General features: G+C 27.4%; 1 protein-coding gene across 1 annotated transcript; it reads left to right on the forward strand.

The window, feature by feature from the left end:
- Positions 1 to 898: 898 nt before the first annotated feature.
- Positions 899 to 1,741, forward strand: LOC135958674 (actin-histidine N-methyltransferase-like). Its single transcript, XM_065509564.1, is given in 3 exon segments — positions 899 to 1,032; positions 1,034 to 1,120; positions 1,264 to 1,741. Coding segments are annotated over 3 exon segments (699 nt in total).
- The last annotated feature ends 13,352 nt before the right edge of the window (positions 1,742 to 15,093 follow it).

The following is a 15,093-nucleotide window of genomic DNA, read 5'->3' on the forward strand; positions in this document are numbered from 1 at the left end:
TTTTAAGAATGTGTCATTACAACCCAGCAAAAATTTAAGTTTTTTTATGAAGAATATATATTTTCATGACTTCTTTAGTACTTATTTACATAATCCACTAAAGCTCTTATCTTTGCAAGTTCAGCTGCTAAAAGTAAGATTCACTTATCTTTGATAACTTATTATATTATAGGAGAAAGTCTATAGAGTAAGGGGTTTATTAATAATGATTTTAGCATCATTTTGTGGCTTAAAAGATTAAAACTGCAATAGAAAGACAGTCCATGTTTCATTTTATAATTTCTGTTGCTTTTTTGAGCAGAAACTTAACGATACTTGACTGTTGGATTAGTGTTTCAAAAAAGGGAAAAGGTGGCAAATGCTTCAGCAAACTAGGAAATAGACAAGATAATGATGATGTTGCAACTGTTGCTTTTAGAAGTTGGCTTTTAGCGGTTTGGTTTAAAGCCGTTTTCATATATAGACCAAGCAACTATTTGATGTTGTTTAGCAATTTTTAAACATTTGTTGTGGTTGTGTTAAGCAAGTTCTTAACTTTTAGCATTTTTAATATTTGTTGAGAAGGACCACGATGGTAATGGTAAATGACCAACCTTGATGATGCTGTTGCTTTTGAGAAAAAAGAAATCTACCAATTCATGTGTAAAAACATTAAAATTAAAACATAGTTTTAGGCTTTGTGTAAATAAAACAAGTTTAAATTAAACAAAAGTTGTACGTATAGTTTGATATACTATTTCTAAAACACAAAAATACCCCCTTGCAGTTTCAACCCAACACTCCTTTGGTTTTATTTCTCCTTACATATCAATTAATTTTAAATAGCCAAACTTTGTTTTATATCAAAATAGGTTTTTTTTGTTTTCATATTTTATACAGATAGACCGTTTCTACTGTTATGTGCCGCTCCAAACCCTTGCCGAGCGAAGATACGCCCTCTACTATTCCTGTCTTAATACCCTTCTGGGACATGACCAATCATCGTAATGGCACCATTTCGTCAATTTTCAATGTGGAGACCCAAGAAATGGAGAGCAAAGGAGGACTTTAAGTAGGGAGAACATGTTTTCATACGTTATAGCGATCGTTCCAATGCCGAGTTAAGGACTCGCAATGGCTAAGTTTTATTTGATAAAAAATTATTTTTCTGTGTGAAAGTAGCTATTTTAACTATAAGGGAGTTTCACATAAAGGATTTTTTTTTAAAAAAAACTTTTTTTCATTCATTTCAATGAATTAATTTCTTTGTCTCTTTTTCAGTTCCATCAATGCCCAAAATCACAAAGAGAGTATGACCATTAAACTGGGCTTAAGTTCTTCAGATGCTCTATACGAGAAACGCAATCATCTTTTGCAACTGCTCAACATTCCAAAGACTAGTGAATTGAAAGTTCTACCTCCACCCAAGCACATTTCCTCAGAACTTTTAGGTTTCCTTTGCGTCTTCAATATGAACAAAGAACAATTGGATCACTGGATAACGTCTGAGCGTTCCATGGACCTGCTGTATATTGATTGTGCTTTAGAAACTGAATTGGACTCGAAAATCTGGCAGTATTTGCAGATACGCCTAATGCAACTATTGAGAGCCTTCTTCAACACCCTGGAAAATGATGAAAAGCTAGTTGGTGGACTGAAAAAGGGTGAAATAAAGCCAACAAGTATCTATATACAGATGATATTGGAGTATCGTATACTGACTGCTGCTTTGGATTATGCCAAACAAAGGACAAAAGCCTAAGGAGCAACAGCCACTTTTAACAAGATGCCGACAAAATAACAAATGAATACAAAACCAAATAACCAACAATAACAACTACACAACCGCAATGCAACAAAGTGAAAATGCAGCAACCAAAACAATAGCTCACAAACGCAACTGAGAGTGAGTGTATAAGAGAATTATCAAAGAGACAAAGTCTTCTTAAGAATACTTTTTTTGCGACAGTTTGTACTGTTTTATCTCTATGTTTTTTGTGAATTATTTTATTTTTACTTAAAAAGAACATTGTAAAGTGGCCATTATATCTGTAGTTCATCTCCAGGGCTTTATAAAAAGTTTTGTTGCTACTTATGAGATATATTCAGCGCTTTAATTCTTAAATTTACATTTCAGAAGTATTTGAATTCTTTTTTGTTAAAAGTATTTCATTATTTAATTGCCGTTAATTTATATTTGAGTGTCATGAATAACTAAGTTTTATTTATTTTTAATTTTTTATTACTTTTATTTAATTTAGAGTTTATCTTTAGTTGAAGAATATGAAGATAAGAATTTAATTCTTGTATTACTAACCAAAATTATTTGAATTTTGAAGTTTTCCATGTACAACTTCGGGAAATTGTCATATTTTGTTATCAAAATAGTGAGTAATTTACAAATAAGCAGAAGAAAATTGTAGGTAGGTGGCTGTATCTGTTGAGAAAATAAAAAACATATCAAATAAAACAAAATAATCGACCACCCAAAATCAAAATACATACGTATGTAGATTAAACTTAATTCAATATCCAATCCTGAAGTCAAAAACCCGCCCTTAATGACATACGTCTATAATTATGGAATAAATTTAGACACTGCACTTAAGCAGAACTAATTACATATTTATGTGATTTCTAAATGCTTTAAAATTACTGCCAAAAAGGATATTAATGTTTCATTTGCCAATATTTGACAGGAAATAGATGTGTGTTGTTGAAAATGAAAACCTGCAAAAAATTACTTCCAATATTTTTGTGTGTATTTTGTACTTGTAGAATTATTATTTTCTCTTTGATTTTTAAAAGGGGAAAAGTGTAAGGATTTGAAGTTTGTTGTGCCTGTCAATGCAGTTGGTTAAAAACATTTAAAAAAACAATTGTAAGGAAACTTGTTATTAAATTGTTAAATTGTTTGTTACTGGAAATGAAATTGATATTGTAGTGTTGTAGACAGCAAACATTTGGTAAATTTGTACTCGATTGTGCTTACAAAATTGCAGAAAAAAATGAAAATATGAGGCTGGAAATTTAAATGGTTAAGGACATTTTTAATTTTAGAGAATCTTGTTTGTTATTCTGTTTGGCTACAGTCATCGACACTATTCAAGATAAAGAATGTGTTTTTCAAATAATATAATATTTGGGCTGGTGTCACCTCAGAAATACTTCCTACCACGTTATCAATTGCTTTCCGAAGACATAATGTGATATCCATATTGCAGTTTAATTTAATGGACAAAATTTCATAGATAACGTGGTCGCTGCGCTCCAGGATAATGAACTTGCTACTAAGACCAGGTTGCAAATCACAATATAGAGATGTTTCTTTCTATCTGGATAGGAGAGACAAATATCATGTGGTTAAAGGGGGAAACAGAGTTTGAGCTTTATAATGTCTACATTCCGCCAGTAGCCAGTTCCGACATCAATAACCAAAACAAAGCAGAATGCCACGGCATCAGAGAATTTATGTACCGCATCTTTAATCTACGTGATTCGCAGTCGATGACATTCGGAGTATTACCCAGTTACATCGCGATATCAGCAGATTGTTATATGAGGCTAATACGAGCCAATGGCTAGATTATTTGAAGAACTAAAACGTAGGATCACCAGGGTTATTGTGTAATTCGATTCGAAAGAAAAAAATTTCAGAATACTATGTATTAAGAATATAAATTCAAATGATTTTCTTTTCGAAAATAATTCAGCTCAATTATGAATAAAAATTCCCCGGGAGTTTTTTCCCTTTTCTGATTTTTCCTATTTAAATTCAATGGGAAAAAACTCCCGTGGGATTTTTTATTCATAATTGGGCTGATTAAAACTTCCTGTAGTTGGTAAGTTATGGTCTACAATCCAGCTCAATGAAGAAGTATGATAGGATCGCTATTAAATTTGCACCATAAACGGAGCATTCCTAATTCCCGGCTTTGTTGTATTGAGCATTCAGAGACTAGGCGAAAAGAAGTATTATTCTCAAACTGTATGATATTCCTGTCTCGAACAAACCACAACTTCATATCGATGCAGGCAAGCCTTTAAAAGCTATAGACCTGAGAATTATTTTCAAACTTCCAGTAGAGATAAATGCTTAAGAAATCATTTTGACGACTGCACAATCATGTAGACGGTCTTTGAAAGATCTCAACAGATTGTCGTCAAATAAATTCCGGTTACCATTTTCTAAGGTTCCAGCGCTGAAGGAACAAAACTTCATATTGACGCAACTGTTCCTTCTCGGATTTTATTGGAGGAGTCAACCAAACTTCCACATAAGCTAGTTGGATGCTCCCCCGATGCATGTCCGACTGGAACTACTTGTGTAGGAGGAGATCATGCTCAGGTATGATAGCAGTTCATACTTGGAAGCATTGAATAACATTTATAGATACGCCAGAAATTCTTTGATAACAGGAATTATATGAATGTAGTTCTTGAAGTTCGCCTGCTTACAGCAGATTCTGAGAAGATTTTGAGTGTAAAACAAGAGTCTTTCTAACTCCACTGAGGTCAGATAAACAACAGGCATTAAAACTTTCGGTTTCGCATAGACCGTAACGTTCTTGTAACTTATTCCCAACATACAGTCAGGGTCATTATGAAACCCATACCTATTTAACTGGCTAGCCAAACCTATTTCATTAAGTCCAGTGAATTTCAATCTGATCTGAAAACTCAATGAACTAGGCTCATGCTGGCTTTTGTATTGAAATTTCATATGATAATCATCGAAAAGAGTGATCAAGGAAGTATTCATTCACCACTAATGTTCTTACTCGTCATTAAACACATTCTACTATCAACCTCGTTGTTGTCTCACAAATATCTTATGTACTGTAGCGATAAAATTTCTTAAAAATACTGGAGGCGATCTGGTGCAAGACGTGTTAGCATTCACGACATTCACTGACATCACATATTTTTGAAAGATATGTTAAAAGTATACAATGTTTATTTTATGTGATAAATCTTCGTCCGTTATTTACCTTTAAATATACTTACTTTATTTAAGAATTTAGTTTTACAAATTTATTTCTTATATAACATTTTATTTATTTATTTCGATTAAGGATTTTTTTAAATGAATTTGCAAAATTTTTCTTATTTTTGTCATGCAAATTTGTTGGAAAAATATATATTTCACTTTTTTTTTCTCACTACACTCTATTTCTGCCACTCAATTTGTTTATATTAGCACAAATGTGTCAAATTTATATGCAAAATTTATTAAGTTTTAAAAGCATTTTCATGTGAAGATGGCGTTCGTTGTCTTTTAACTGAATTTAGGCCATTTACAATAACAAAATTTTAGATACGTCTACATATTTATACATATCATGGTTGCTGCTGTTGATGTGTCATTTGTTGGGTTGATATGTATTCAATGATAGGAAGAATATTGTTGGTATGAATCATGTATGTAGTGAACTTTTGAGAAATTAAAAGTTTTAGCTAAACATGGTAAAAGTCTAGCAGAAATAGCAACAATATATTGTTACGGTTTTACCTTCTAAAAACGGTGGTTTATTTCATTTAAATAAAAAGGATTCTTTTAAATTGAAAATAAAAGCGAAAAAAAGATTAAAAATAGTAACAACTCTTTATTTAAATTTACACAACAATTTATAATTAACAAGAATACATTGGTATTACAGTTGATGTTAACTCTAACAGAGGCTACGATATACTGTCCCCTCAACAACTCTTCAGCTACTATCTATATACTCATATCATTATCTAACGGAAAAAACAAGTTCTATTTCCACAATGATTTAATGTTAATGTTAGCAGCTTTAACAGTTAATGTTGTCTTACAATGTTAATAACAGCGTGTTATTAATATTGTTGATAAGTTGAAGTTTCTACTCATGGAAATGTTTCTAAACATGGTGAATGTTGCAGCCGTTACAGACCGTTAAATTTAAATTGATAATGTCATTTTTGAATAAATTTACTTTAATAAGCTTTAGAAAAATGACTCAAGAATTTCAGAATGATTTCGATAGAATAAAAAACTTATTACAATCGATTTTAACTTTAAATTTCTAAGTCGTGTTTTAAATTTCTAATTTGGAGAGTTTTTTTTTAAATTTCATTGAAATTGAATTTTGAAGGGTTTAAATATTTGTGAATAGCCCTAATATATTTTCCTTTTTCATTTTTGATAGGGAAACAAACAGAGTTAAGAGCGTGTGTGTGAGGATGTGTTATTTTGTGCCATTTTCCTCCAACAACACGTTCATTTAAACATTGAAAATACTTTAACGGTCGTTTGCCTTAAATAAATGTGAGCAAGTGTAGTAATGTTTGTATTCTCTTCATTAAATATGTTAGTATGTTAAGTTGTTTTTGCAGTTGTTAATTTTTGTTCCACAAAATAAGTTTAAAAATGCAAAAATAAAAGAATGTAAAAAATCTATATACAGTGGTTGAAAAAACAATGGAAACTTTTCCAAATATTCCATATGTAGCTCAAAATTTAAAATATTTTTTTAAAATAAAAATTTTTTTTTTTAGTATTTTAGTTGTATAGTTTTATTTATATAAATTTACTGAAAAACAAACAACATAATTAATTATATTCTGAAAAAAGGGAACAAAATTAAAAATATTCACTATTTCGCCACTGACAAAACAATGGAAACTTTTAAACTTCTGCAAGAAAGAAGTGTAAAACGAAAATAATATTTAAAAGAACGATGTATAAAGCATCCTGTTTATAGTTATTTTATTTTATTTTTAAATTCTGGTAATTTTTCACAATTTCTTTTTCTAAGTTTTTCGCATAATTGCTTTTTTTCAAAGTTAACGAAAATGGCTAAAGTTAAGATTTGTGAAGACTTAAAAAATAAAATAATTAACGATTTTAAAGCTGGTTTAAAACAAAAAAGTATCTGTGACAAATATTCAATAAATAAATCAGCAGTTTTAAAAATTATAAAGAAATTTCGTGAGACCGGTTCTGTAAAAACTCAACATTTAGGTGGAAGACCTCGTAAGGCTATCGAACGAGGTACGTGTTTTGAAATGTCCTGCCCAATCGCCAGATCTCAATCCCATAGAAAATCTATGGGAAATTGTAGATCGTAAAATAAGGACCCAAAATTACACCAGGAAGGAAGATTTATCGGAGGCGGTTATAAGGGAATGGCAAAATATTTCAAAGGAGACCATTGATTCTTTAATTGGTTCAATGCATCGTCGATGTGTAGCAGTTATAAAAAATAAGGGATAAGCAACAAAATATTGTGTTATTGCAAAGTTTAAACCATATTTGTTAAAATAATACCTAAGTTTCCATTGTTTTGTCAATGCAGTTATAAAGAAATCTTTTAATTTTGTATTCTCATTTTTAGAATTTAATTAATTATGTCCTATGTTTTTTGTTAAATTAAGTTAATAAAAGTAAACAAATAAAATACTACAAAAATGTTAAAATTTTTTAAAAAATTATTTCAGATTTTAGGCCACTAATGAAATATTTGGAAAAGTTTCCATTGTTTTGTCAACCACTGTGTATAAAAATGAAATGGTCCATGTATGTAATGGCATTACATGAGGACGGCTGAAGCGATTTGGCTGATTTTTGTTTTATTCGATTCGAAATTTTCAGGAGAAAAAAGAAAAAAATTAAAAAAATCCTGGTAAAACTCGATTTTTGAGTCCAGTCAACTGTAATAAAAAAGCTCCCTAAAGTATGCAGTACAAATTTAGATATTTTGTTTGCAGATAAATAAGAAAAGGCAGGGGTATGTGGGTTGCAGAAACTCGAAGAACTAACATTAGTAAATGCTACCGGGCGAAGCCGGGACGATGAACTAGTATTAAATATAAGGCAAACAATACATCAAATCAAGATTAAAATAAAGAGAAACTGGCTTTAATTTTGAAGGAATTTTGTTAAAGAAAGAAGTAGAAATCCTTTATACCCTTCAATAAAGTACATATAAAGCTACTACATTCAGAAAAACATTGAAATGAGTTTTTGGTGAAAACAAACATTTTGTTGAAAAAAATGTTTAAGAAAAATGGATTAAAAAAATTAAAGTTGTCGAGATTTTTGTTTATATCTTAGCCGTTTGTTGGCCGATTTTCTTCATTTTAAATAGCAACTGAATCAGGACTATACCCGATATATCTGAGTATCAATCATATTTGCAAGTTATTTGGGTGCTTTAGAAAGTTGATTTCAACGGACGGAATATATACCATTACCACTCATTATGAAATTAAGTAAGAGAATGGAAAAAACTCCTTAACTCACAGACTAATTTTTCCATTCGGAACATTGAAAATTAAATTTATTAACAATTTTATTCGTCTTTTTATTATTTATAACCAGCAATAGGGTGCTGTTATTTATTTATTAATTATTCAATATAAGTATTGTATTTTGGCTGCTGTTAGTTTAAAAATGTGTTCTCTAATGATTTACACTTCCGGTCTCTAGCTAAAAAACAAAACAGATAAAATAAATTAGTTTTTGTTTCAGGTTCTTGTTGATATTGCAGCTGGCAGAATACCAAAAATCAACAACACAAAAGTGATAAAAAACTAAATTTGCAACTGTGGTCATTGACATTTTTTGGTAAGATGAAACGAAAACTGAGAGAAAAATAATCAAAAAAAGTATTAGAAAAGAAGAATATTTAATTGGTTTTAATAAGTAGCAAATTTTGATTAAAATAAGGAAAATATTTTTTTGATAAAACATGGAAACGCAATAATTCAAGAGATTTTATAAAAATAATTTATTTTAATGATATATTTGCTTTAAGCAAGTTATAGCCTATTTCTTAGCTTTCATTTAATTCTAAAATAATCCAAATCTATTAAAAATTGTTTAAGTTTGAGGCAGTTTTCAAATATAACCTATAAATTAATATTAATCATACGTCCACAGGGAAATTATTTAAAATTCTGAATCTAATGCTTAAATAGTGATTTTTCAATATAATTAATAACAAACTTAAATAATGATAAGAAAAACGTTAATAAAATAGGTTCTTGTTTATAAAAATAATAATTTTTGAGTTTAAACAAATACTTTTTTCGGTCGTTCTCTTAATGTACTTAAGAAGAGCCTTAAAATATACATTTTGTATTGTGTAATGTTCCAGAGTAAGATATTTACATGTTTTAAAGCCCAATTTGAAGCAGCTAGTGTAACTTTTTAATACGAAATTATTAAAACTTCTGAAAATGCTTCATATTTGAACTAAATCCCCAATTTGTTTTCTTTGGAAAAATATTCAACACTAAATCTTTAATGTTTATATGTTTTTTTTGGTATTAATCAGCCTTTTATATAATATTATTTAGATACTATTTTACTATAGTGTCTTAGCTTTCACTATCACTTTTTAAAACGAATTTCCCTCAAAGATTTTGTATGCTGGAAGCTTTTCCAACTTAACCTCCTAATTAATATTAATCATACGTCTATAGGAAAATTATTTAAAATTTCATTTTCAGCACTTAAGTGGACAATTTTTGAGCAGAAATTAAATAAATTTAAAAAAATGGATAATAAACGGTTAATTTTCAGACAAAAGACACAAAATAAAAAAACTTCAATAAAAAATCTTAAATTTTTTTTAGGCTTTTATTAAATTGTTTTCCATTTTGTATTGTTCTCCATTAATATTGTTTAAAAGTTTGTGTTATTAAACCATAATATATAAACTTTATTTAACAATTTTTAGATCTAAAATTCATTAAAGATTTGTTACGTTTTGTCAGATTTTTCAATACAACCTATGAATTAATATTAATCATACGCAACCAACGAAAATATTTCTAAATAAATATTGATCTGTTTAATAGTGATAAATTGATGGAAATCATTTTATTTTGTATTTCGCTGATAAATTTATTCAAAGTTTTTGTTTTGTTGAAACAATTTTAGAATTGTTAGTTGAATTTTATATATAATCTGTCAGTATTCTTTTCAATATTTTTTATTTATTTTTCATTTATGTTGTTATTATTTAAGGTATGGTTTTTTTTATTGAATGCTCTTTTATACATATATTTTATGCATTCACCGTTTTTGTGTTAACGGTTTGATAAACTTTATTACATCCCTTTTATATATTTTATAGAAAAATTTTTAAACAAAAGGGCCACAAAAAATATTAAAAATTAAAAAAAACTGACATTCACATAAATGTGTACATGAGTGCTGATACAGAATTGGAAAGAAGTATAAATAAACTACTGAAATGGTTTCTATTTAAGTTATTTAATTTTGTTTTTAACACCAACATGTACAAATATGCAATCATAATATAAATATTAAATTGAAGTAATAAACCACTAGTATTCAACTAGAAGCAAATGTTTGTAGAAAATAAATATTAATAAATTGTAGGAGGATTTCATAAATACCATAAAATCATTACTTAAAGTATTTGCTTTCTTAAATCCTTTAAATGTTCAAAATATCTTTAACACCTACAAACTTATGAGGCAAATTTAAAACTTACCTCGAAATTAATATTAATCATACTCCATCCATTGCAAATAAGTTTTAACTAAACTTTTGGTTTTTAGTATATTTAAAATATCAATTTTGTTTCCAGTTTAACAACTTTTATTTAAAACTTCATGTGGATAAACAATTTAAATTATTTAAATAAAAACTGTTGGCTGGTTATAGAAACAAATAATTGGGGGATTCAAACTGTCGTGTTGTCATAATGTCATAACATATTTTTTTAGTTTAAATAAATTTTTGTTGGGTTTCAAACAAAAAAGTTATAAACTAATAAGACTTTTAGAACTATGTTTATTGGTTTGTCATAAAATAACACTTTTTTTGTTTGCAGCACAGCAAGAATTTGTTTAAACTAAAAAAATATTTTACGACATTATGACAATACGACCTAATAGCAGACCGTTTGAATCCCCCAAATGTAAATATTGATTATTTTATTGGGAATTGACTTTTCTAATATAAAAGTAAATATTTATTTAGTCTGTCAGCATATTTGTTATAAATAATTTAAAAACAATAAGGCGGCAAACAATTAAAACTGTTAAAATAAATTAACAAAATGTAAAGAATGTAATGAATTTGTCATTTATTTAATTGAATATACAAAATAACTTGTCGTATGATCAATTTACATTTAAAAAGTTTTATGTGTAAATAAATGCTTATTAAGTTTTAAATATTGTTCTACTGTTGGAATTCCTGCTCACTAAACAATTTTAGTGGCAAACTATTTACAATTTTTATGGTTCGTGTTAGGTTTTTATTTTTATTAGATTGTGTTCAATTGTCTGTGGTAAGTATACCGCAGATTTAATATTTATTTATTAATAAATCAAAAAATCTAGTGTTTTCATTCTCTATTAGAAATTTGTTTGAAAAAATGAAACAATAAAAATTTTTAAATAAATAAATCCTATTTTGCACAATATTGCGTATGATTGATATTAAATATGAATGATTTGAAATGTAAATAAATCATACGCCACAATGGACAAGAAAAATATAAAAAATATTACTTTTTTAAAAGGAACTTGTACAATAATGTCAATAATTGAAAATAATTGGTTTTTCACCTCTTACTTTACAAAAAAGACAACACTGATGTTGAGCTACTAGTATTTTCAGTGTCAATAGAAAACTGTGTGCATAGATAATCTTAATTTAGTAGACATTTTTGAAGAACATGTTTGTTGACTTCTAACCATTTTCTTTCTAAAAATTTACTGCTCAAATTTTATTAAGAAGTTTATACAGCAGAAGTCCAAAAATAGTCGAAAACAAAAATATCATACTAAACGTATGATTAATATTAATTCAGAGGCAAACTGATTGATTTACCTATAACATTCCTGTTTATTTAAGGATTTTACAAAATTTTATTACATATTAAAGCACATGCATCAGACATATTACAGAAGTATAAATAAATTTATAAATTTAAATATTTTTATAAAAAAAATGGAAATATTTTCTAAAATTTTAAAATAATGTTAAGTTATTTCTATTTAAAACAATTTCAGCTGAACCCATTTAAGTTTGAATTGTTTAAAAAAGTAAGGAATTTCCTGTTAACAATTTTTAACAGAATTTCCCTGAATTTTTTCCAAGTAAAAATGATTCTGCTATTTTGTTTAATTTATAGTAAATGGCACTTCCATGAAATTTATACATTTATTTCATTTTACAATGTTAAAACATGTTTTTTTCCCTATTTTCTTTTTACATAAAAATGTACAAAAATTTCATTATATAAAGGGTTTGTATTTAACAGCAAAACAAAGTGTTTGGTTTAAAATGTGTTGGGATTGGCTGTCAAATACAAGGAAGAAAAAAAATCATGTTCAAACATTATTTGACTTTTAAAATGTCCGAACAAATATCTTATTGATATTGATTGCCTGGGCAACTATTATAACTTCAAAGAGGAGTTTGTAGAAGGTGTGTCCGAAAAAATATTGCATCAATGCTCAAAAATAAATTTTAAATTACTGCTTTATGTTGCTATAAAAAGGACCGGCCTCAAATGGGGAATGAGTTTTGTCATCAAACCAATGCTATTACATGGGGTGGTGCGTTGGAGCAGAAGAATCATTAACGCCAGTTCGAATGGTGGCGATTTTAATAAGAGCTGCACTTAAGACTACTTCATCTAAGGCAGCAGACATTTTGGCAAAACAATTAGTCAAAAAATACAAAAAAGTCATGTCAATACTTTAGGAGACGTCAATATAAATCCTCCATTTGATCACACAAAAGCTGTATCCTTTTTCGATCCAGGTTTAATAGCGGATATACAGGATATATTTCCGTCCGAAAAATGTAAAAATTGTGTGTTTGAATGTGTGTTTTATAAACAAATATAAATGTTGTATTCTAAAGTATAAAAAAATTAAACAAATTTTGTTAAAAAAATTTCGAAAAAAAAGTATTTTTTCCTTTTCAAACACTTTTAGTTGAAATCATTTAACTTTTGATAGCCTAAACAATTAAGGAATTTCTTGTGAACAATTTGTAATAGAATTTCCTTGTTTTATTTTTACAACGAAAGCATTCTGTCATTTACTTAAGTTTATAGTAAAAACCATTTCCGAAAAAATGCATACAAGTGGATACATTTATTTAATATTATAATGTTGCAACATGTTAAAACAATGATTTTTTCCGTACTAAAATGCATAAAATTTCATTACTTGATGGGATTGAATTTAACAGTAAAACAAATTTTTGCTTAAAATAAATGAATATGTTGACAATTCTGTTTTTTTTTTGTCGATTACAAATAAGAAAAAAAGCATGTTAAAACATTGCTTGACTTTTAAAATGTCAAAACAAATATTTTATTGATATTGATTGCAACTATTGTAATTTATAAGAGACAGAACAAAAAATATCGTATGAATATAAAAATAAATTTCAAATTAATTGAATTAATTTTTTTTGTGTGAAATAACAAAACCAACCAAAAAGAATAACTAAACAATTTAAGTAAACTCTGGCTAAAGTCAAAGACCTGGATTGTGAATTAAAAATTTCAATTAAAAACTGAACAAAATTGTTCTTTATTAAAACAAATAATTTATTAGTTTTTAAACAAGCACTTTGTGGCATTATTTTTATTTTACCTTTAAATTTTGTTAAACGTACCTGAAACTAGAAAAAAGAAAATATTAAATCATAGTACTATATTAAATTTATAAATTTTTATTATAAAATTTAACATTTGAAATAAGCTTGTTACATTTGGTTGCCAGGTAAACAGTTCGCTTTTAAAGTTTGTTTTAAGTTCTAAAATCTATTGAGAAATTAAAAATATGGCAGTAATTCGATTCAATAACCCATAATAAATATTAATCATACGCCTGCAAAAGCAAAAGAAAAAGCTGAAATTGGTCAATGAACTTAAATAACTCACTGATTATGCGCTTTTAAAGTTTACAATAATTAAAAATTATCAATAAAAAAATCTTAAGGATGAAAGTATTTGAAAGAATATCATGCTCAAATATGCTCTGTTTAAAATTTTGACAACTTTTAAGTAATTTGACTAGTTTTTATTTATTGTTGTCAGAAAACTTCTGAAATATTAAACATAGTCTAGTCTTTATTCCGACTGAAAACAAAACTTTATTATTTGGTAATTTATTTTTTTAATTTTTCTTAAATAAGTTTCACTTCATTTTTTATTTTATCCCACATATTATATTTATTCAAAACATTGTTGTTCCAATAGACGAAAGTATCCTCTATCATTGCATATTTTACTTTTTCCATTCATTTCAAACATAAAAAAGTTATAGGCAATTTAATCTAACAACCCCTGAATTAATATTAATCATACGTCCAGTGTGTTGTCGTTTTTTATATTTATTTATTAAAATTCTTGACATGCTTGCATAAATTTATAAAACAATATTTATAGACACTCAAATTATATGAAACTGTTCTGATTCATTAAATTCATAAATTCTTAAATTTTTATTAAATAATTATGATAAATATAAAATTTTATCATATGTACGTTAATAAATTCATAAATTTGAAAGGGAAAAATCTGTTTGAGAAATTGGGTTATACAAACAAATAAAAATGGTGTTGTTAAAGACCTTTAAACAATTTATATTTAAATGCATAGTTAACAATTGTACACATAGTACAAACATGAATAATTATGATCCCACTTGTATAATAAGTGTTTAATATCCTCAATGAGATCTATGTGGTCACATGTGTAAACATTATGAATAATGTGAATCCTTTTATATATGTATTATTTGCATAATAAGTGGTTAAACTGAAAAGCATACAATAAATTTTCAGTTGAAGTGTTAAAGCATTTTCAGTTAAATTGATACATTTTATGTATGCACGAGTATTAAAAATAAATCAATTATAAAGGAAAAAACCACGAGTCTCCACTTTTAAGGCAGTTATTTTAAAATATGCATATTTATTATTGACATTTGCATATTTCCTTTCGCTACAATAGTAACACATGTAATGGAATACCAATTATTACTATTTTGTGCATTATAAATTCTATTGTTGAAATAGACAAAATAGGCAAAATTTATAGCATTTTCTGATAGGAGGATTACTTTTGCGCCACCTTG

Source organism: Calliphora vicina, chromosome 4, assembly GCF_958450345.1.
Source record: "Calliphora vicina chromosome 4, idCalVici1.1, whole genome shotgun sequence".
NCBI classification, from domain to species: domain Eukaryota; kingdom Metazoa; phylum Arthropoda; class Insecta; order Diptera; family Calliphoridae; genus Calliphora; species Calliphora vicina.